The following is a 25,569-nucleotide window of genomic DNA, read 5'->3' as shown; positions in this document are numbered from 1 at the left end:
AGAACCTTTTGTGTAATGGACAAAAGTTCCAAGGATGTAAAAGGATCTTCATTGAATCATAGATGCTAAGAGAATGTAAGCTATTTCGGTTCCTAAAACGACATCTAGATGATTATTTCACACATTTGTCATCCAATCTTCAGATCTTCAAAGGTTTACAGAAACGCTGAGGTCCGTCTGCTTTTTGAATGAAAGCTGAATCATTTTACAGAGCACAGAGGATGGAAATTGGGGGTGGAGAAGTGTAGGAAAGCAGAAAAAGAGGTGTAGTTTTTCCAGAGGGGCGTTGCAGGGCTGGGCAGGGTGTGTATTTGTGTGTAAGGGGCTGTTTTTTTCCTTTCCATTTGGGGGGGTTCAGGGTATCATTTTCATCTGTGTCTGTCCCGCCCCCTCCATGAGTACACCCCGCACATGCTCCAGGTCCCAAAGTGGCCACAGAGACTCTGAGACTCGGACTAAAGTGGCAAGATGAGCGCCCTGTCTCCGCTCCTGTCTGCCCTCTTTCTGGCACTGCTATACCTGCTCCAGACTTCCAGTGGAGGTAAGACCACTCAATCTCACTGCATTAAGATTAATAAACCAATGTAGCATAATATTACATGTGTCTGAATATTTGAAAGCAATGCAAAAGTTTTTAAAAGTTGCATTATTGTGTATTCTGCAAGAATATGGAGCACAGTGGAGAAGCTTCAAACATTTCTCAAAGTGTGTGTTGAAGGTTCCCTCACAGAAAAACTCATTCATACTTGTGAGGCTCGAGTCTGTTCTGCCGGTGTGTACAATAAACCCACAGTTCGGCGACCCCTCCTTCTCGTGCTTCCGTTGAGGGCTCTTTGCGTGCATTGGGCAGTCTGGCAGCGGCTTGCACAGATCAGAGGTCCTAAAATAAAGAGTCACTTTCAGAGGTGTGGATCAGCTGCCCTACGCACAGATGTTCCTGCTTTTCCGCTCCGAGATCTTTAGCGGCTCCTGTGAGACCTGCAGTCTAATTAGCGCGCCAGTTAAAGTTGCACTGAAGTGACCCGTTGTTCAGCTTCGGATCAAAGCGTTTCTCCATCACCAGCTGCCACATACTCACATGACAGAAGTGAAAACGGCAACGCCGGCAACTGATCCACAATGTGCGTTTGAGTTGGGAGACTAGAAAGAGTGTTTAGGCATCTGCGTCCTGTTTTGTTAAACACCACATGAGGACCATGTGTGGAAACATGAGTAAGAGTAATTGTAAAATAGTAAAAATCAACGCTTAACTGGAGCTGTGAGATGGGCTCGGGTGTGGCAGGGCGGGGCAAGGTGGGCGTGGCATGGATTGACAGGGCGTGGCACAAGCAGATGTTCAGAGTAAAGTTGTGTAACAGTCAAACTGTGTCTGGAATAGATTTGGTCAGTTTTAACCCTGTGAAGCCTGACCTACTGAAAAAAATCCACTTTTTTAAAATAGAACTTTTGGACCTTGAAACTTTAGACAAAATACATACATAATTCTTTTTTTTTACTGAGTGTCAAATTTGATGCATCAGGCTTTTTTGCCACATATAGTATAATATTCTGAGAATACATTACTCTGAGGCCAAACAGAGCAAAAATATGCAATTTGGTGCAGATGCTAATATTTACATGGCCAAAAAGTAAGATGAAATTCTGATAGCTTTATAGATATTTAAATCACTACTTACATAAAATACATATAAATCCATATGTCCTAATATTATTTATTGGTAAGATATGAACAACTGTCAGTTTTACAGTATTGTACAGGGCAAAACGTTATGCAAACCAATACAAGGATGCACAAATAAATATTCCTCAAAAGCCTAAAGTATCATATTTTTATATTTTAATCAATAAAATCGAGTTGTTTTTAAGGCATGGCTTAGCAAATGGCCAGCATTTAATAGGTTGACAAAGAGTCAGTCTATATTTTGGCACACTTTTATTTATTTATTTATTTTATTTATGCATTTAGCAGACGCTTTTATCCAAGGCGACTTACAGTGCATTCAGGCTATCAATTTTTACTTATCATGTGTTCCCGGGGAATCGAACCCACAACCTTGCGCATTGCTTGTTTCAGCGATCCAACATTTCAACTTGTTTCTTCACCAATCGTATGAGTTTGGGGTGGGGTGTCCTGTTTGATTGGTAGATGGTAGTTAGGGAAACTTACTTGTATACAACTATTATTTTTACAGTCAAGCTACTAAAATAGCTATAATATATACAGTATATTAGTTTGGGGTTCTATCCATTGATTGTTGACTGGATGGACTTATACTCTCTGAATGTGAGTTTAAGTGGACTAAATTGATTGGCGAAGTCTGGCACATATTACCAGAGAGAAGTCTGTTGTTTTATCATAAAATCCAGTTTGCTTAAAAATGGAAAGTTTGATGCAAATGTTACTAAATGAAATATAGGCATGAATGAATCATTCATATTAAGATCAATACCTTTGCATTTAGAAAATTACATTTCATGGGCACTTTAATATGAATCATAAGGCATAGGAGACTGAATCATGGTGAATCAGATATTATTGACTCTGTAAGCAGTAACACTGGTGGTCTATGAAACCTCCAAACTGATGTCTGTCGCCATGGCAACATGCCACACAAACAGCCCTGTGAGCTGGTAAGCATTTTAGGCTATACAAGGAGTGTGTGGATACGTGTTGTGTTCGCAGCAGTGCATATGTTTGAGTCCGGGTACTTGGCAGGGTAATAAATGTTTGTACAGCTCTGCACATTAGATTAATAAACATAATATTTGCATTTGTCAATTTATGAGATTAGTTCGCCGGTCTCAGAGAGAGCCGCAGTTTCCAGCGCAACAAGAGCTGTCTCAGAAACAGAAGGCAAACATTTATCTTTGCTGATCTCTCAGCGGTCCGCTGTTTGTGATCGGATAATGGGACAAATGTTTTAAGATTATATGCGTACCTTGAATGGAAGTAATGTGCCATACAGAAAAAAAGCAATAAATCTGTCCATCCCTCTAAGACTTCTTCTCCAAAATTGTACAGATAACCTGATTTTACTCTAGGTTTGATTTCATTTGATTCTGATTCATTTGTGTTTATTTCTGTTCTAAAGTTGTATAATGTTTTCTGTGTGTTAATACTGTAATATATTTGCCGGATGCTGTTTCAGACTGATTCGAACTAGTAACTTTTATTAAATTAACTATTCATTCAAAGAACCCTCTCACATTAGTTGGAGTTTAACTAGTTGCAAATGATGTGTTTGAGACACTAAAAAGATTCATGTGTTCACAAATTGGACTACACTGGTCCTGGGGTATGGGTTTGATTTACTGAAAAGACTAGGTTCATAAAAGTCACTGTTTTTTTATGTCAGGATTCACTGTAAAGAACTAGTTCAGGGGATTAAGTGACCAGACGTGCCACTTTCCAGGGAAGTGGTACGTCTGGTCACTTTATCATAGGAGTCATTTGTTTATGAATTGGACTAGACTGGTCATGCGGTATGTATTTGATTCCCTAAAAATAACTAGTTCATAAGAGTTGTTTGTTTGTGAACCAAATTACGCTGGTCACATTGCGTTATTTTTGTCTGCAACCTGTGAGTACAACTGATTTGAAAGATATTTCTTGCCATTATTTTACACTACACAATCTGTTAACTGTATCACTTTCACAACTCAAATAAAGTAGGATTTATTTATTGAGTTTTTGCATTGACTAGATTGCAAATAATCTATATTTTCACCCAACCCTACCTCCTCCTTCTTTGGTGGATGGTTCTTTGGCCAGAATAAGCTGCAATTCAGCTAGACTTTATGCTGGTAGTCAAACATCTAGATATGGGAGACTAACTCTATTTCGGTAGTTGAGGTAGGGTCTGCATCGTTCCCGTCTGCAGTCCCCATGGAAACCCGCCGCCCACACAGGAATCAATGCAGAAAGTTTTGAATCCCTGATGCTTGAGATTTTCCCTTCTCACTGTCCTCCTCAATAAATGATCTGTCAGTATGAAACACCGTACACACACACACACACACAATCTTGTCAATGCCAGACCACAGGGAAGAGATAAACTCCATACTCTGTATTCCTGTAAATTTATATTCATCCAATGGAATCTCATGTGGCACCACAGAAACACAGAAGGTTTGTGGGTTTATATAGCGTGTAGTCTGGGCAGTCGTCTCCACTGTGGCTCTTGGCCAAATCACTGTCACAATAGATCAGGTTAAATTTATCTTTGAGATCATCACTCAGCTACTGCTTCATAAACAGACCTAAACACACTCGCACCATAGCGGGATGCCACAGTGTGGTATGTAATATCCTCTTTTGAGAAATTTAGGTATTTGGTATTTGAACAAACCAATAATCCTTAATATTAATTTAGATTTTTCTTCTAAAATGCCTTAGGAGACACAAATGAAACAATGGTTAACATAATAAGACGAACAAATGTAGATGTAGATAGTTCAGTCATCAAAGAGTTTGATGAGATCTCTGGCAATTGATTAACACTTAAATTTATTCGATATTATAGTTTTTCATTTTGTTTACATTTTGTTTCCAACTTTTAAATTCAGTTTAGTTTTTGTTTGTTTATGTCAATATTAGTTGTTGTTTTTTTCTGAGATTTCTAGTTTCCGTTTGTTTTCATTTTAGTTTTTGTATTTTAGGTCTGCCAAAGTTAATACTAGTAGCATTTTAAAATGTTAAATAGTATTACTCCATGTCATAACTACATGCAAAGCGAAGCTGCGAAATGCGATAAAAGGTATCGTGTCCATGATAATCAGAGTTTTTGTCCTAACAACCCACAACAGTGGCACTCAAAATGTCAATTTTAGAAACGGTTTCTATTTCTGCATTTTCGCAGCTGAAGCAACAACATACAAACTATGAGACTAATAATCTCAGGTACTGATTATGTGCTTTATTCAATGTTAAACATTTCTAATGTGAGTTTGAATACCATTTTGCATGACATTTATAGCTGTACTTAAAGCAACAATAGATAGTTGACCTCAGATATTGAAAATAAATGAAAGCAAATGTACGTTATAACTCAGTGCAAACCAACAAGGGGTTTTCATAAAGATGGTATCAGTTACTCAGCATGTACTTTTAATAATGTTACAAATTTTTAACATTTATTAATTAGATGATAAACTTTTCGCCGGGAGTGCAGTGCGGTGATATTTCAGATCAGAATGGCTGTGATATTTAAATGTTTCTGTCGCATCACGTCTGCTTAGAGTCTTCAGCAAATGTTCTCATTCATTTCTAACAGAAATGAACTGAATACCAAAGAAATATTCCCTGTGATTTTTCTATTTTAAGTTTATGTCACTTCACAGCTGTTCGATATGCTTATGAAAGAACATCTGGAATGTTTGACAGTACACTAACAAATGAGAGTTGTATGGGTTAATAATGAAAGTTTAAACTGTTGAGTGAATACTTAGTGATTAGATTGAGTCCCAAAGGGGAAGTTTTGCATGAGTCATCTTCATAAGACAGCACAAGGAACACCACAACATCACACAGTTTCCTCAGAGACAAAGCTTTCCAGTCTGCTGATCAGGAAACTAGGCCAGCAGCCACTATCTGGCTTGACAAGATCATCTACAGTGCGGTATCGCTCGCACTAGAGAGGGGCACAACTGTCCAACCGCTGGGAAGAGTCCATGCACAAACAGATGGATGAAAAGACATCTGTACGTCACAAAACTCATGAAATAAAGAGTATTTTACAGTGGTGATCTACACGAGACAGCATTTATGGCATATGGTGTAAGATATAAATAAATTCACGTTTCTCAATCTGAGAAATCCCATGACGGCACTAAAAATAAAGGTTTTAGAAAGGGTTTTGCAGTCTGATGCAACAGGAGAACTGTGCTTCTTTAGAAGCTTCTTTAGGTATAGTGTAGAACTGAATGTTTACCATGTTATTTACATTATAAGTCATCGTGCTTTGAAAAGTACCATTTAAAAACATCAAAACACCTTATGTTCTTTGATGTATGCTGATGGTTTATATAAGAAGCAAATTTTAGTTGTTTTTAAATTTGTATTTAAGTACTAGTGATATGGAAATAGCATGGTAAATATTAAGTACGACGATATATATTTAAGTAATATAGTATTACTTTTGGTTTATTTACCATAGTCTTTGAAGTACACTGGAGTAAAATGAAAAAAGTATGGTAAATTAACATTGTAGTCATTCAGTACTTTTCATATCAAAGTACTATACCATGGTACCATTACAATACTTTTTATGAGAGTATAACGCAACACATGAACCTTTTTAATCTTCAAATAATCACTTAGCCAACTCGACAAAGCTATATCATTAAAATAATTCCTGAAAGCTAGCATCTTTGTGAACAGAATTTAATTTGTGAACTTCTATGGCTACGGCGATCTCTGGTTTGGCTAGAGTTTGTGAACGAAATTGGCGGCAGAACTGATGCTAGAACTTTCCACTGAGATCCTCACGTAGCCGTTAGCATGCCTGCGTGTCAGCTCTGACTTCTGTCCTGCATTAAACCTCCATCCAACCAGAGGCGGACTGGGTAATTTGCAAACGTCTCTTTAGTAAGGCGCTCTCTGGAGACGGAGCGGGGCGCTGGGATGGGCCTTTCTGCAGCGGAGGGGATAAATATAACCCGCTCTCAAATGGGGCATGTGCTACCTCAGAGGCTGCTGTTAGCAGACTGGGTGGGGTAACAACTCGTTACTGTGAGTCACAGCGACACAGTTATTCCGTCATCGCAGGATTCTGTGAGCTTAAAATAAGTTGGAGGAAAGGAATTATATGAGCAGAGTGTCGGGAAGAGTGAAAGCTGTCAGTCACACACCTCTGAAGCACAACTTCATCTTTAACATAGCAACAGTCTATGCACATCTTAATGACTTTTTAACTAGTTTTTTTACTTGCTTTCCAGTTAAATATCTAAACTTTCTATAAAAAAGAATATATTTACTTGAGATGCAACGATGCTTAAGGTGTTAAGACTCCTTTTCAGAGAATGCACTTTTATATGAGTGAAAGCAATGCTTAATATCTTATGCAGTGTTGCATCTCAAATAAATGTATTGTTTTGGGATCTTCACATAATTTAACAGGGAAATTATACAAAAAGTACTTATTAAGTAATGGGATTTTTGTACTGTAACTTTATACCTAATCTATTCCACAACAGTCTCTTTAGATGCTCTACCGCAGCACTCTATATTAAATTGTATGAATAAAGTGTAATGCTATGCAGCAGCATGTTCTATAAAGCAACTCTATATCCCAATGCAATACTCTATAATGTAATTCTATACGGTGCTCTTTAATGTATTTCTTTACAACACCATCGTCTCTATACTGCAATGCTTTATTATATAACTCTATATAGCAGCATGATAACCAGGCCTGGTGCCAGAGGACATCTCTGTGCCCCCTCTCTGGACCGAGAGGGACGGACAGAATTTAGTTTAGCATCTTTAATAGACTAACTCGTTTCGTAAAATAGTCTGATTGCTTTTAGATGAAAAAGCTGCCGATAACTCCTGGTCTAGGATACGTTTTCTTCGTAATAATAACATAACAAAATAGATTTGGAAAACAAATTCTGCTTTGGAAAGCGTCAAATGATTTTACAATGCATTTTTGCAGGGGTGAGCAACGTAGCCTATCACAGACATGTTTGTTGATTTCTACAACGCAATAACCAATCAGAAGTGTTTCGGTTGGAATCCACACACTTGCCGCTTTTTGTCCAGTGCTGAGTTCTATCATGCTCGTAACTACATAATTTTTTTTTTCTTTAAAGTTTCATTGTGGCGTGACATTCATTGGTTAAAATGGAACTTTGTGATATCATTATGAATGAGTGACAGTTTTTTATAAATTAGGCAGTGCTCTTTGCATGCTGTATGCGATAATGCAACAGAGCCTGGTCCACACGCAGGATAAAGGTAAGGAAACGGTTATTAATTATTTGTATTTGCTGCCATGCCAAATCATTCACCTGCTTGCTTTTCTATTTAAGTGTTTTGTGAACATATATGCTTTAATAATAAATAATTGTAACACTTAACAATAATGTTTTATTAGTTCATGTTAGTGTTAGTTAATTATTGTAAAGTGTTACCCAAATAATGTATTTTGAGCCTTCACTTGAACCTAACAGAAACCACTCCCACACCCCCAATGTGGCCCACCCAAGAAATATAAAAGCCCCCCCAGTCAACATAACATTCCTCAACATTACTTAACATTATTCTTTACAGCACCATATTCTTAAAAGCAGCTCTGTGCAGCAGTACACTGTATACTTTTACATAACCTAATGTAACGTAATGTTAAAGAGCACTCTAATACCAAATCTATAGTGCAACAGGATGTATAAAGCATGTCTATACAGGAACACACTCAATACTACAACTCTATGGCACAATTATCTCTAACGCGACTTTAGACCTCAGCGCTCTATAACGTAGCTATATACAGCAACATAGTCTTAAAAGCAACTATACAAACTATAATGTAAGACACTATATGTACACACTATAATGTAACATATAACAATGTTATAGAGCAACTCTATACACTCTATAATGCAACTCTATGGCACAACATACTCTATGAAGTAACTCTGTGGTGCTCCATAATGCAGCTCTGCAATGCTAAAGGGTCTATAAACAACTCTATACCATGCACAACACTCTCTATAAAGCAACTTTATAGAGCAAGTCTGTATTGCAACACACTCTAAAATGCTACTCTATACATGACGCTCTATAATTTAACTCTTCAACACTAAGGGGTCTACAAAGGAAATCTGTACCACAACACATTCTACAGTATAACAACTCTACAATGCAATGTTTTTTATGATACAAAACTATGGTACAACATGCTCTATAATGCAATTCTATAGTGCAATATGGTATATAACACAACACTATTTTATGCAACACTGTTGATAAGGCAACTTGACACAACTCGACTTTGGGGAAAACAGCTACTGCTGCTACTCTGTACTGTGTAGAGTGTGTGGACTGTGTGTATTGTTTGAAGTGTGTGTGGGTGGGGGGTAATAAGTTCTCTAATACTTCACCAGCCCCTTGGGGAAACATTAGCAGGGCAATTAGCCATTAGCAACTCTGTGGACGTAAATGAACCTCCTGTTTGGGGGTCTCTAACGATGTGAATTTATTAACCAAATGCTCCAGTCGTCTCACAGACACAAACCGGGTGTTCTCGGGGTGTTTGCATGCTAAGAATCCATATGGATCATTTTAATTGCTGTTAATGGTAAATGAAATCCAGGCCATTAAAGCTGCATGTTCCGTCTCTAAATTCCACAGAATTTTAACCCTGTCCTTGACATAAACACCGGAATGCTTTGGAATCTCACCGATTCCCCAGAGGGCATGCTATCTATTATATATGAGGTCCTTCTGAGCATTTCTAAAAATTAGAATGTTATCTGTCATTACTCATTAAAATAGGATACTCAGAGCTGAATTTAAAGTAAATGTTTGACCTGTTCTCAATTAGAATCCACCCAGCCACGTAAAAGCCCAGTCAAAGGTCTCCCAAAGCGAGACAGACCGCCAGAGAGAAATCAAACAGCTACTCTGCAGTCCGTCTGCATAACAGACAGTAAACAGCCATGAGTTTAAATCGATAAACTCTCGTAATGAAGTCAGAAGAGCTCTGAATGTTGGTCAGGTCTGGAAGCTTCTGGGGAAGGTCAGGGAATCGAAGGGCGAATCTGCTGGGAGAATTCCAAGCAGCTCCTTCAAAACACTTCATCTGCAAGCAAAAGAGCCAAGCTGCATTCTTCAAAAACAATGAAAAGATCTAATTATCATTCCATATTTCCAGCCCGCATGCACGCCAATAAGCAGGGCCTGAAGTGGCCTTCGGGGAGAATTGCATTTTGATGGACGCGTGAACAGCTGCTATTGGAGTAATGCTGGAAAACCGTGAATTTGACTTAATTTTTTCTCTACGTGCCGCTAGCACAATGCTCACTCTCTTGTAAGCCACTTTGGTATGAAAGTGCGAATATCGTAAATAGTTTTGCATGTGTCACCTCAGTAGAACGAGTAACGTCACAGAATGCTACTTCAGGACATTGCACAGGACGAACAGAGGTTTCCGAACAGAGCCAGTTCATATTGGCAGTCTGTCTGGCTATGAAATGCTTTCAGAAGTCATGGAAAATGTGAGAATGATGGATGAACGCAACTGCATTAATCCTATTATGAAAAGTCAGGGACAAAGCTGAACTTTACTCCGTTTAACGGATGTGAAATTGAGCGATGCTGGAACGGCTGATTCAGGCATTACCTAACATCTGTAAATGGCTCAGAATTCCTGACAGTATCTGGATTCTACAGTCTATTCAGTGACTGTAATCCTAAACTATAAAATACAAAGGAAATATTTTATTACCTTTAACAAATGTATGGTGGAAAATTCAGATATATGCTTAAAAACGGTGTATACATTTCATTGCCAATTTTGTCTTCTGCTGTGAACTTCTAGTTGGTTTTTACTCCACCGAAATATTCAACCTTACAGTTACATCAACATAATGTCCATTTATTAGAATATTTAAGTTGATTTTCATAGAGTTTGATATCTGCTATTCTTTAAAGTTAACATGAAATCAAAACTAACCCTATTTACTTTCTTTTATACATGTGCCTGGGCTTATTGTGAATGATGTATTACAGATTTGTTTCACTGAATCCCCCTTTTTAATCAAAAATATAAAATTGTTTGTGAATGCTGTTTTAATGTTAAGCTGTAATTATTTTTATTGCGGAAATCTGTACATTTTCAGTTCATGGCATTTCGGCATGCAGATTCCCTGGTCAAATTTCATTAGACATATTTTACCATGATTACTTTGACATGATTTTTCGGTGCCCATTGAGCTGCAAATGTCATGTTGTTTGTGCTTTGCATCCTCCAGTGAACTCTTACGTACAATTTGTTCTCAAAACGTGTTTTATTAGGTGTATTAAAGTGTGATGGATGGGCCTGATGCATCAGTCTGGAAGGAAAGGAAGTTGGTTATTTTTACTGAAGACCTTGTAAAGGGTTTTGTAGAGCTATTCTATTGTCATTGGCAGAGCGAGGTAAGGTGGACAACGCCCTCGACCAACAGCCAAACCATTTGGCAACAAGTTTAGGGAGCTTCTGGAAGAAGCCGTTATTCAAACAGCTTGTGAAACGCGTCTCCTTTTTTGGTAGTTTTTTTATTCAAAAACTGTATTTTTTCCTCCCCACTTAGTTTTCCATGATGCAGTGTGACATTAAGTCGGTGGGGTTCAGCACAAAGACCCTTTCTTCCAACAGAAAAATTACTTTTGTTCAGACTCTTTACTTTATTTGCTCCGTTTTTCCTTTTCCACCCGGGCCCCCATCCACCCTCTCCCCTCCCGTCGGCCCCTCCTGTCTGAGTTGGATTCGTCGAGTGCCTCATAAAAGTTAAAAAAAGCAACTCTCCCTTTCATGAGCACAAAACCACTTTAAGGACTGCCATAGCAGTACTCAAGACAGTGGTGATCCTGTCTGTGTGGTGGCAGGGAGAAAATCCTATCCCTTCCCGTCTACCTCTCCGCCAGCAAAACCATAATGACTCAATTGAGTTAATCAGTGGAAATGAGCAACGCTGACAAGGTGTTACGAACCCGCTGTGATTCATAGACACACACACGGCACACATGCAACTAGGTGAGGGAACTCTGAGTAACGGTTGCACTGAAAGAGCACGTTTGTGTGAGATTAGCACTCTATAAACATAGAGCTTTTCAGGCACAAAAGGGGTATAAATGAAGATTTACACACACTTTTACTAAATTACTTAACTTTAGTTCATATTATCAATAATATTTCATAATAAAATATTATTAAAATGTATTAATATGATTAATTCAGTAATATGAATACTATTACTAATACATATACTTTATTATTTTTTAATTGTAAATATTAAACGTATTCATATTTTTTAATAACAATATTATTTATACAATTATCATTATTATTATTATGAGGTGAGATTCATATTTTAAAAAAATTAATTATATTTAAAACAGTTAATAACTTTAGTTAAATTAGCTACATTTACATGACATTAATTATAATATCAAAATCAATACGCTTGTTAATAATTATTTATTCAGTATTCTTTTTTTAAATATTAAAAATAAAATTTATTATTATTATTATTATTATGATCTTAATTATACTTATAATAGCTGATAATATTTAAATTAAATATTCAGTTTATTATAAAACCAATATTATGTATTTAAATATTAAACAAATATTATTATTACTACTGCTACTACTTTGAGAGTGACACCTTAGACTGCGGTTGTTTATTAAATTATACTTATAAATACAATGAATAAAGACAACTGATAATTTTATTGTCAATAATAATTGTTGTTACTGTGTGTGTGTGTGTGTGTGTGTGTGTGCGTGTGTATGTGTGTGTGTGTGTGTGTGTGTGTGTGTGCGTGCGTGTGATTTGCGGGTCGAGCAGTAGCTGGATGGGATGGGTGGGGTTAGAAACCCTTGTCCTGCAGTCACACACACACTCTGCCTCTGCCTGTCATCAACTCTGTCATTTACAACCTTATAATGTAACAGCATGTTTGCTTCAGCAAGAATGCACCACCCAGCACACACTCAATTCTGATTGGTCAATCACAGCATTCTGTGGTCAAATATTTTTACATAATGATGCTAGACTGTATATAATTTTATCCCAAGCAACCAATTTCCTGTAGCAGTGCTCTTATAATCAAGTCTTTTCAACTCAGTCAAGTCAATATTTCATATTTCTGAAAACTCCTGTCCTTTTATGCATTAACTATGCATAACTACTAACTTTTTAGGCCTTATTTGTTTCTATTTCTTTCCTGTTTATAGTTTTAGTGCTTATTTCGGTTAGCTGCAAGGCAAGCTTATATTCTTTTGATTTGTTCATCTAATATATTATGTTTGATTTTATTATTTACCTTAATTCAGTTACCACGTTATTTCGATCACCAAAAATGTTTTCAATAATGTTTGTTTAATGTTGATATTCAGGAACCTGACATCTCGGATGAATGAACCACGCCCATATGCCAAGTTTAGCCAATCATAACCAGGGTAATTTACATATAGCACTACCTACTCTAGCAGAAACAGCCTAGGAGTCTTAATATCTAAGAAAAACAAAACAAAACTATGACTTGTTTGGGGTGAAAGAGTCCTTGACTAGCAGAGAAAATGTGTGTGCAATTTATTAAAAAAAAGTTTTTTTTTTTGTTAATCAAGTCTGATTTTCTTCATTAGTGCCTTTTGTTATCCCACCGCATGACTAACTCAAGCACAAGGTTTGAGTTAGAGCATAAAAAGCATAGTAATATGAAATTGTTTACAGTCATGAAACATCTGAGTATATAAAAAGTCATCAATCAAACTTACACTATATGAAATTTGATTTATGATGCATTTAAGAGCTTTGCAGTTCTCACTCCTGATTCATGACACTGCTGTACATACAACATCTTGAAGGAATCATGAGAAATGTGCAGCAGGTTCGTTTAGAGGCATTCACATGAGTGAGCGATTCGGCCAGAGAGAGATTCAGTGATGCTTAGTAGGGGTAGACACCATTTTTAATCTGACGTGAATGAAAACGAGACTGTGAGAAATGATCTAGAGTGTTTGCTAAAGAATTACAATTGCTGTTTATTTGAACAGACAATTAGCTTTAAATATTAAACTTCTGTGCAGCACATGAATGATACCGAATCGTGCAACGAGTGGGTACTTTTCTAAGCGATCAGACTTTCAATGTTCAGCTCAACTCAAGAAAAATAGTCAAACGTTATACATGTTTTTTACAGAAAATTCAGATTATACGTTTGGTTGGTTTGGTGGCAGACTTTTGACTTTAAATATCAAGTTTGGTCTGCATAAACTGTTTAATATAATCAGAAAGGAACCATCTGGCCAACATGCAAAGTGGTGAACCAGTTCATTTCAGAATGGGTTCATCTGAAATCACATATCATAATAATAGAAGTAACAGCATGTTCCCATAATAGCACAGCCATTTTAGATAAAGCTGGTAAAGACAGTATCAGTCTGACACAATGTGCTCATCCATACACACACTTCAGCTCCTATCAGGAGTCTGTGAACTTAGAAAACACTAATCAGATGTGAAAGATCTTACTGTGTGTCACAACATGTTCTGGAATGCACAGCACAAACTTTATTAATGTTAAATAGAGGTTCGCTAATTGGTTCCTTGTGTTGTTTGCTAGCAAACTGTTTACCGAGCGAGATGTTTTCACCTCCTGAGAAATGCTTTTGCACGTGTCCAGGAACGCCCAGTTGTTGGCATGTTAAAAACGAAGCGCCGTCGCGGTAATAAATGTGGTTTGGGTCACAAGCCACCAACAATGAACAGATGAAAAGATGAAAAGGCACAAAGTCTGATAAACAAAGAGTGTATAGTTGAACTAAAAGTGTGGTCAAAAACACCCCAGCTGCCTCCGAGTCAATTTCTGCCGTCAAGCCAAACAATAATCCCCAATCTGGGTGATATTTCTGCTATCAGATTGAAGAGCTCGAGCGGTGAGGTGAGAGTGTGTGCCGAGGTTTGATGTGCTCCATCAGAGACGATCCACATTTGATAAGACTGATCTGTCCTGTAGGCTTAGATCTTCTGATTTGAGAACTCTGCTTCAGACCCTAGTGAGCAAGGCTAAACTTCTTTAAACTCTGTGCTAATGGAAGAAGGCATTGATAAAATAGGGAGACATGATGCAATGGAGAAAAAATTTGGAGAAACAGAACCTTTCTTCAGCTCTCGGCCAATGATCTGATACTCAGTAACCTTGCTAGAAGGTTTAGCTTGTTTCCCAATATGGTTACACTGGTCTGTTGAGGAAAGACCAGCAAACCTGTCTTTTTTTGGAGAAAAGACAAAAAAGTTACATTTTTCTGAGCTTGTCGCAATGCACTCATGTTATTTTATCCCTACAGGAGATGAGTAATGCTTTAAAATTTGGTCAAAGTTATTATAATTGTTGTCTGCAACCACCCAACCATACTGAAGGTGCCCATGAAACATCAAAATACAGTATTGTTCAAAATAATAGCAGTACAATGTGACTAACCAGAATAATCAAGGTTTTTAGTATATTTTTTATTGCTACGTGGCAAACAAGTTACCAGTAGGTTCAGTAGATTGTCAGAAAACAAACAAGACCCAGCATTCATGATATGCACGCTCTTAAGGCTGTGCAATTGGGCAATTAGTTGAAAGGGGTGTGTTCAAAAAAATAGCAGTGTCTACCTTTGACTGTACAAACTCAAAACTATTTTGTACAAACATTTTTTTTTTCTGGGATTTAGCAATCCTGTGAATCACTAAACTAATATTTAGTTGTATGACCACAGTTTTTTAAAACTGCTTGACATCTGTGTGGCATGGAGTCAACCAACTTGTGGCACCTCTCAGCTGTTATTCCACTCCATGATTCTTTAACAACATTCCACAATTCATTCACATTTCTTGGTTTTGCTTCAGAAACAGCATTTTTGATATCACCCCACAAGTTCTCAATTGGATTAAGGTCTGGAGATTGGGCTGGCCACTCCATAACATTAATTTTGTTGGTTTGGAACCAAGACTTTGCCCGTTTACTAGTGTGTTTTGGGTCATTGTCTTGTTGAAACAACCATTTCAAGGGCATGTCCTCTTCAGCATAGGGCAACATGACCTCTTCAAGTATTTTAACATATGCAAACTGATCCATGATCCCTGGTATGCGATAAATAGGCCCAACACCATAGTAGGAGAAACATGCCCATATCATGATGCTTTCACCTCCATGCTTCACTGTCTTCACTGTGTACTGTGGCTTGAATTCAGAGTTTGGGGGTCGTCTCACAAACTGCCTGTGGCCCTTGGACCCAAAAAGAACAATTTTACTCTCATCATTCCACAAAATGTTCCTCCATTTCTCTTTAGGCCAGTTGATGTGTTCTTTGGCAAATTGTAACCTCTTCTGCACATGCCTTTTTTTTAACAGAGGGACTTTGCGGGGGATTCTTGAAAATAGATTAGCTTCACACAGACGTCTTCTAACTGTCACAGTACTTACAGGTAACTCCAGACTGTCTTTGATCATCCTGGAGGTGATCATTGGCTGAGCCTTTGCCATTCTGGTTATTCTTCTATCCATTTTGATGGTTGTCTTCCGTTTTCTTCCACGTCTCTCTGGTTTTGCTCTCCATTTTAAGGCATTGGAGATCATTTTAGCTGAACAGCCTATCATTTTTTGCACCTCTTTATAGGTTTTCCCCTCTCTAATCAACTTTTTAATCAAAGTACGCTGTTCTTCTGAACAATGTCTTGAACGACCCATTTTCCTCAGCTTTCAAATGCATGTTCAACAAGTGTTGGCTTCATCCTTAAATAGGGGCCACCTGATTCACACCTGTTTCTTCACAAAATTGATGACCTCAGTGATTGAATGCCACACTGCTATTTTTTTGAACACACCCCTTTCAACTAATTCAACTAATTGCCCAATTGCACAGCCTTAAGAGCGTGCATATCATGAATGCTGGGTCTCATTTGTTTTCTGAGAATCTACTGAACCTACTGGTAACTTGTTTGCCACGTAGCAATAAAAAAATATACGAAAAACCTTGATTATTCTGGTTAGTCACATTGTACTGCTATTATTTTGAACAATACTGTATATAGGTGAAAAGCTCATTTGGATTTGGGACAGAGCGAGAGAGAAAGATTGAGAGAGATGGATGGATGGATGGATGGATGGATGGATATGAAAGAAAAAGAAGAACAAAGAACTTTGTTACAGTTATTACTCAATGGTGAAGTTCCCGGGTGTTTTTTTTTTGTGGTTCCTGCTTCATTCCTCAAGGCTTTCCTGCAGCTGATCATTGTAATCTATCCTCATAATGTGAAACACACGAGTGTGTCAGCAGCAGTGGCTACAGTTAGGCCTATATCATGTGACCCCTACAGGTCAGTCAACACCAGGGGTCACCTGTATGTGTGTGTGTGTGTGTGTGTGTGTGTGTGTGTTTAATATATAGTGAAGGCAGAGTAGAGATCATTAAAGGGTAACAGGACCTGTGGGGGCTTTGAATGTCTCCTCAGAATTAGGCTGATTTATAGTCCCTCCTATGAGCAGGAAACATCCTTCACACTAATCTACACCAGAAACTGGAGAGAAACCTATAGAGAACAAGAGCTTTAAAATATACTGAGCTTCACTGGCAGCATCCTATTAAAAATCATTTGTTATAGTTTGCATAGATGCATATATTTGCATAGATTGGCTTCAAAACGAATGCTACATTTTCTAGGACAAAATACTCTTATATTCACCATAAAATAAACTTTTCAAATTAAACATGTCTTTTGCTCTTTGCTTTTTCATTTCTGACTCTTCTCATTTTCAAATATTCCTCCTTATCTGTCTGGGGACGTGTCGATGAGGTGATCGTGAGAAAATCCATATGCACTCAAAAAGGAAACGCACTCCTGTCTGCTCTGACTTTTACAGTGTGTTATAGATGTATATGCATCTGTTTTATGCCGTATGAGGACTGTACATACATGCATATGTTTCTAGATCATTCCCCCACACAGCAAATCTCAGAGGCTAGTATATGTTGACTGTGTTGTGTGATGAAAGGGTGTGTTTTTCAGCTAAAGAGATACCCGAGGGTCTTTAAAGGGCACTTTGAGGAGATGCTGACATTCAACAGATTTGTTTAAACACATACATCTTCATATACACACACACACACACACACATACACATACACCTTCTCTGTGGTGATCTCCAACCGAGCCATGTTTAACCATTACCCTGCCATCAGTGAGAGTTTGATACTCGGCTAGCCCCAAACTAGCAGAACTATCTCATCTCTGCTGCCTTCAAATCAGACACATAAACCTTGTGGATTAGAAGCAGTCTGATTATAATTAAACCCCAGTGGTTTTCACACAACAAGACACACGAATCAACTAAAATTTCCTTTAAGCTGAGAATGTGCACTCCTGGAAAAGGTTTTATTTGTGCCATTTGCTAAGGTAAGATTTACAGTTTCTAATAGTCATATTTAGGGCTTGATCAAACTCCTTACATAATTTTACTGTAGTCCTGAACCATTTGTTCTATGAACATAAATGTTTCCTCGGGTTATATGGCTTATTGGGATGAGGTCTTCTATTACTTTTTTATATAGTATAATTCAGGTGTATTATTACTTTTTAATATAATATAATTTAATATAGCTCATGTTATATTACATTTATATTTTTTAATCTATTTGATTGAGATTTAGGGGTTAGGTTAGATTATAGCAAGTACTATTAGCTTAGTATAAATCATGGAAAGTCCCAACTATCAAAGAAAAACAAATGTGTGTGTGTGAGTGTGTGTTTTGGACGTCAGATTGCTGATCAAACACACCAGCACTTGTTCTTACAGCCCAGAGGAATTCATGCACACATGCATATGTGCATTCACAAGCATAAAGGTTCAGTTGTCAGAGGTAAAAACCACTCTACATCGACATTAAAGAGGCAATTTATTTGAAAGATCGGTAGCTCAATGAAGTGTTTCATGCAACGCTGAGCTGATAGAAATCAGAACTTTACCTCATGCTAACAGCACAAGGCTTGCGTTGTTCGACGAGTTCCCTCACATTGAGACGTAACGAGAGTCAATGTTTACACAATCATTATGTAACACATCTGTGTTTGAGCACAGCTCCTTTAAAGGCATCATGAAATCGAAATCAGCACTATTTACTTTCCTAATCAATGTTTATAGTCATATTGTGCACAAATCAATGGTGCATGCCATTCCAAAAAAAACTAAACAATGTTTGATGAATCTTTCATCAAATAATAATCTTCTTGTTCTTCAAACAACTTGTCTTTTAACACAAGGCCTTTCATATAATATCAATCAACTTTCTGAAATAACAAAAGTAGTGCTCGGACAGTTTTATGCTAATATCTTCATCTACCCTGAAAATATACATATCTAAAATTAGATATCATCATCTTATAAAACACATGCAATATCACTCTTGATATCAGGCAATATATGCCTTTTAGTGGCAAGTTGACAAATTACAGTTTTGGTCACTTCCGTATGGGCTTCACAAGGGAAATTGCTGCTTGGTTCTACCCCCTCGACCCTCTCTTTAGCACGCAGGTGAGTGACATCATGCCAACAGGGCAGTTTCTTGCACTGCTGCGGTGAATCTAGCGTCAGCTTCTAAGCATTCTGCCAGGAGCGTCTAAAAGTGCTATGTGTACGCTAGGGAAAATAATTGAGTATGTTCCCTCATTCTCTGGACATGAGCTACTGCAAACCAAACATGGGCCTCAGCTCCTGTGGAGAGCAATAACAGTCGTTTATGATGTCTGCACATTAAGACGTTTTAGTCTCTGAGTGGAGAGAGATGGAAAAATGGAATAGAAATGTGGAGTTTTTACCCTCCAGATGCTCATGTACCCCTCTTATCTTTTACCAACCCCCACTTCCTGCTCAGCAAGAGAATCCAGACCTCTGACCTTTAAGTCCAAACTGGTTTCTGGCATTCAAAAAACCTGCCCTTAGTATGTTAACATATATTCAGATATGACATATTCAAACAGAAAACAATTATTTTAAATTCTAATATTTTACATTACGTTTAATATTTTGACAGATTTTGAGATTGTTGTGTTTTGATCAAATAGATGCAGCCTTGGTGAGCATAAGAAACTTCACAAACATACATTAAAAAAAAAATTGGGATTATTTTGTGAACTTTCATCAAGATATAATATAATTAATATACAATTAAATGCATTTACAATGACTTTTCTTTTTGATGACATCATCAAGGCCACTCAAGTCCACTTATTATAGCTTTCTTGCACCAAAAAATGCCTGTAATTTAGTTTCCATGACCACTTTTCTCTCTCTTTCACTTAACATAAGAACGAATGAAACTGGTTTCAATTTAAACACTTTTTCATTTTACTGTACATTTAAGATGCGTAAATATATACTGTATGTAAATGATCTCTGTTATGTCTTGGTTAAACATCACCACCACTAAGTTGTATGTAAATGTTAATAGGTTGTTACATTATATCTCTTTAATGTTTTATTGCAAACATGAGTATAGAGTATAGAATATTCTTGTTTAGCATGCAATTACTCCTTTTTGTTTCTTCTTTTACAGTATAAAATTTTTCTGTGTTTCTCTGTTTGTTTTAGCAGAGAACACTCTTCTCAGCCTCCTCTGATGACTTTTTCTCGTCTCTCTGTTTGTGTTCAGTGTATTTTAAGCACATCTGCAATTTACGCTTCTTGTACAAGCAGAGAGTGGTGTTTTCTCATGCAGTCCTGGCTCGCTTGAGTGTGTGAGAATGTGTGCACGCTGTTTGTATTTAAAGGTTGAGATGGTTTAATTAATATCAGTGTCTGCAGTGTACTGTGGAAATGGTGCAGTAATTCCCTCTGTGCATGTGTTTGAGAGGGAAGAGGTATCTGAGTGAAATGTGATGGAAGGGGATAGAGCTGACCCTCTCTGGGTCAATAGTACATTTGAGTTCAGTTAAATGTTCTCAGGGTTCTATAAAACCCACGAGCAGATTTTGTCTGCTGTTACCCCCTGAGAAACACTAGCTCTCTCTTCAGTTCAGCTCTTGGAATAAAGTCTGATATCATTCTAACAGCACTTTTAAACCCTCAAGTCCTCTGTAAGAAAAACTACTCCCAGAACACCAAGATTAAAAGGGCCAAATCATGGGGAAAATAGATGTTTTAAAGTTCGATGTAGTATATATGGACATAACACTATACACTAAATATATGGCAAGAAAAATATAATAATACTAAAACCAATGCTAGTATGGTCTTGTATTAGCAGTTAAGAATTATTATAATTAATGCATAGTCAAATGAATTAAAAGCCGCCTATAAGGATTTTTAAGCATGTTGAAGCTTTATGAATTAGTTATTTGCTTAACCGATTCGTTCAAATCCTTGATCATTCTAGAAATAAGCCACTGAGTGTATGTGTGAATCACTGAATCATTCATTCAACCGATTCGTTCAAATCACTGATTATTCTAGAAATAAACCACTGAGTGTATGTGTGAATCACTGAATCATTCATTCAACCGATTCGTTCAAATCACTGATTATTCTAGAAATAAACCACTGAGTGTATGTGTGAATCACTGAATCATTCATTCAACCGATTCGTTCAAATCACTGATTATTCTAGAAATAAACCACTGAGTGTATGTGTGAATCACTGAATCATTCATTCAACCGATTCGTTCAAATCACTGATTATTCTAGAAATAAACCACTGAGTGTATGTGTGAATCACTGAATCATTCATTCAACCGATTCGTTCAAATCACTGATCATTCTAGAAATAAACCACTGAGTGTATGTGTGAATCACTGAATCATTCATTCAACCGATTCGTTCAAATCACTGATTATTCTAGAAATAAACCACTGAGTGTATGTGTGAATCACTGAATCATTCATTCAACCGATTCGTTCAAATCCTTGATCATTCTAGAAATAAACCACTGAGTGTATGTGTGAATCACTGAATCATTCATTCAACCGATTCGTTCAAATCACTGATCATTCTAGAAATAAACCACTGAGTGTATGTGTGAATCACTGAATCATTCATTCAACCGATTCGTTCAAATCACTGATCATTCTAGAAATAAACCACTGAGTGTATGTGTGAATCACTGAATCATTCATTCAACCGATTCGTTCAAATCACTGATCATTCTAGAAGGAAACGCCCCAATCGTGTGCTTCAAGGAGACATACAGTGATAAATGTGTGTATTGTACTGAGGCTGTTTTACAAAAATATTAATTAAGAATCTTATTTCCGTCTATTGCATAAAAAAATTTCTAAACTTAATTCATAAAGTCAGTTTCTTTTTGAAAAATTAATTTGAAAAATACAGCACCTGTATAAAAGTAGTCAAGCAAACAAGTAGTTGGTCTGAATTGTGTGTTTAAATTAATATTTTCAGCGTCTGTCATCATGTACTCACCCTTGTGTTGATCTATTAATGTTAGGAATTATTATGCATTCGGTGCCCTAGCTGATTTTTCATACAAGTGAACGGAAGTGAATTTTAAGTTTTTATTTGCAGAACAATTTCCCCTCAGTCAATAGCTCTCAAACCTCTTGTGTATATTCAAATGTGGTACGTCAAGGACGCATCATCACGCACGTTTTAGAGTACTATTCGCGTTATTATCTTGTTTAAAAAAAGATATAGGAAATATTAATATTAAATATTAATTTAAGTTTTTTTGTTTTTTTTTAACTGTATTTTGAATGATGCATTGCTCAGAGAAAGTTATAAAGCATTGTTTTTCATTTCCACGATTATTTTTTATATTTTTCTCTCTGAGAGGAAAAAGAGGGCTACGTGTTTACTGATGTGTCATCATCCTTATTTTCTTGAAAAATATTATTTTCTTGAAATTTCTTGACAGACTTTGATCAATGCGGAGGCTGTTTTTGATCTGCCATAGCAACAGCCATGCCCATGAATAGCTCAGGGTCTATATAGAGAGAGACTCCAGTAAAACACAGCTTTAAGATTGATGTAATTACAACCATCCCCCTTTCTCTCTCTCTCTCTCTCACACACACACACACACACACACACACACACAGCCGCTACATAACTAGAGGAACACATCATCAGCACAGCCGCTATTTACTATGTTTAATCTTACCGGCAGCTCGGGGGTTTGTTTTAGGAAATGTAATGGTCACTCATTGTTACCATGGAGAGCACATGTGAAAAGATGTTTGCCATGGTTTGAGATGTGCTCTTAAAAATGGATATTTTACATTAATTATTTATGTTTGTATGAATAGTGCAAACAAAACTCTCGGTTACCATGGTTCACTTTTTTTTTTTTTTATTGTAGTTGGGTAAGTATAATTTGGGGACGAAAGCTCAGGTAAAAGGTCAGAAAGGCATATAATAAGAGCAGGTGTATGGTGCAGAGACTGGATCAAGTCCAATCCTGTTTTTATAGGGAGAGATCCGCTTATTCCCCATGACTGCGGCCGTGGACAGCAAATCATTTGTGAACCAAACGAGCAAGCGAGTTAAGGTCACCTTCAGAGAGGTTCAGTCTAGACAGAATATAGCTGTGATAAAAAAAAAAAACATGCTTCATTATGGATTCTCTTAGTCTGGTTTCTCCGCCTATGATCTACACATCTCTTGTTTTCAGAGTAAACAGCAGGTTGCTTCCGCTAGTTTCGGTTGTTTCTGTTTCCGTGTGAATCTTCCGGTTATCTGATGGGGTTTTGAGGAACTAGGGTGCAACTGATTCATTCACAGGATGAGGAGACAGAGACCCACTCAGTTCCCTTTGAGCACTAAAAATACCGACTGGAGCGGCCCTCACGACAGTGCCATCTGCCCTGGCAGACATCCTGGGACACACGCACACACAAGCACACAGTTTCCCAGGGCGTAGCAATAGCAGCATCATATGATTAAGCTAGTGTGACTTAGAAAGTCACATCAAAGAACAGGACTGCAATCAAATCCACTTACTTTATGTCCTAAATAGTATATAAGATTAGGCTGAATGTATCCCAAAGCACAGTATGTTGAAAATAATACTGTTTGGAGTGTGTGCATCCATCCATGCTTTTTCACCCCACTTTTTCAGACTCAGACAAAGAGACAGATACAAGACTGTACTTTATGACTTATCTTAAGAAGCATTGCAAATGACAAAACTATTGAAAAAAGACTAATGTTAAAGATGTTATATATAGAAACAATATATTTTACATTCATTTTGATATCTGCATGTCATGCATAGTAGTTTGAGATCATAGGGAAAATATTACGTCATTTGTAGTGCTTTATAGGAGTTTTTTTTTTATTTTATTTTTTTTTGCAGAACCATGGGTAATGCAGATTTAATCAGGAATTCCATTGTTGAACACCATTATTTTAAAAAATAAATAATGCAGCTTGAAGGCTTAAAAAAAAGCATATACTACTGATTAATAATATTTATAGCTTATAGTAGGTCTGTCTATAAAGGTTTATTGTTCAAAATCAGTTCACTTATGAAGAAAATGAATGGTATTTTATTTCCTGAACGTGGTTGTTGCACTCTATAAAAGTGGAGCTTTGATTGTTTTTGACTTTTATATTGCATTAAAATTCCATGACACTTTTAAATATATTTTATTGTGTAATGCACATACAATGTGTAACAAATGGTTGTGTGATCAACAATGTTATGTCCAACTGCATTATGAATTAATACATAAAAAAGTATTTTTAGGTCAGTGCCCTTACAGTTTAATTTGAAATGCATAAGAAGATTTTCATCCATATTCTGACAAACTGTATCCCAGAGTGGAACAGAATATTAAATGGGGGAAAATGACTTTATGTAACAATTGCATGGATTGTCAAAGTGGATATTATTTTGCAGAATGGAGGTTGTTTGGAGAACGAGGGATTCAACAGAGGAATTTGTCACATAAGAAGAAAATATGTTTTAAGCTTATTGATTTTGATGATTACAAAGACAAATGTCCAAGGAATTTGTAGTAATAAAGTAAATCTGCTTTCATGATGGCTTTAAATAGATTTATGTTCCTACCAATGCCAATTAGATTTTGTAATTCCACTTTGGCACACATACATTCCATGTTTCTGTCCATACTGCCATCGCTCTTGATTTTTCCACTTGGTTTTCTTTTCTGTTCCCCTCTGTAAAATAACTGGTGTGTAAAGACAGATGTGCCCTTTGCTTTAAACCGATGGAGTTTCATATTCAACTAACCAGCAGAATAACGCTCATTCACAAACAAAAGCCTGTCGCCTGTGTTTTTAGCATGCAATGAGATGTGACTGGCTTATGAAGACGAGAGCTGAGCTGAGTCTTGGTTAAATGTATGGTGCATGTTGAATCCTGGAATGGCTGGGGTCTTCGACACATGTGTCCCATTTAAAAATCCCCTCAAAGAGTATTAATGGGTTCCAGATTCAGCTGGCTGTGCTCACTGTGGCCCCTTGTGTATTTTCTGGTCTGAGCATGCTCAAAGCGCACTGACAATGGATTGAACCTCAGAGTCCTTGGGCTCCAGTTGCCCATTTACCTCCCGTGTGCACCATGAATTTTCCAACAAAAACAGATCTGATTATCGTAAAGCTGAGGGAAAGATTCCCAGCTTATTCCATATATTCTCTCTCTGGACCTTGCAGAAGGTCGTTGAGCTCCAAATCGGAGTTACAGAATTCAGATAAATGTAGCTTCATTAAAATTCATCTTGCTTTTCTGGGTTCTATCTACTATCTAAAGGCTGTGTGGACAAACTTTTGCAGAATCAAATCTAAATGTTATAACCTTTTCAGTATTATAGATTATTATATGAGAGATCATATGAGCCTCT

At 37.1% G+C, this 25,569-nt stretch overlaps 1 protein-coding gene across 1 annotated transcript in view; it reads left to right on the top strand.

Moving 5' to 3' along the window:
- Positions 1 to 413: 413 nt before the first annotated feature.
- LOC128014735 (chondroitin sulfate proteoglycan 4-like) overlaps positions 414 to 25,569 on the top strand; it is a 51,488-nt gene continuing 26,332 nt past the window's right edge. The window contains exon 1 of the mRNA XM_052598457.1: positions 414 to 541. Coding sequence (XP_052454417.1) covers positions 469 to 541 — 73 coding nt within the window. The 5' untranslated portion in view covers positions 414 to 468. The remainder of the gene's footprint in view (positions 542 to 25,569) is intronic.

The sequence above is a fragment of the Carassius gibelio genome, chromosome B25 (genome assembly GCF_023724105.1).
Source record: "Carassius gibelio isolate Cgi1373 ecotype wild population from Czech Republic chromosome B25, carGib1.2-hapl.c, whole genome shotgun sequence".
NCBI classification, from domain to species: Eukaryota; Metazoa; Chordata; class Actinopteri; order Cypriniformes; family Cyprinidae; genus Carassius; species Carassius gibelio.
This window is presented reverse-complemented; position numbering and strand designations above follow the sequence as displayed.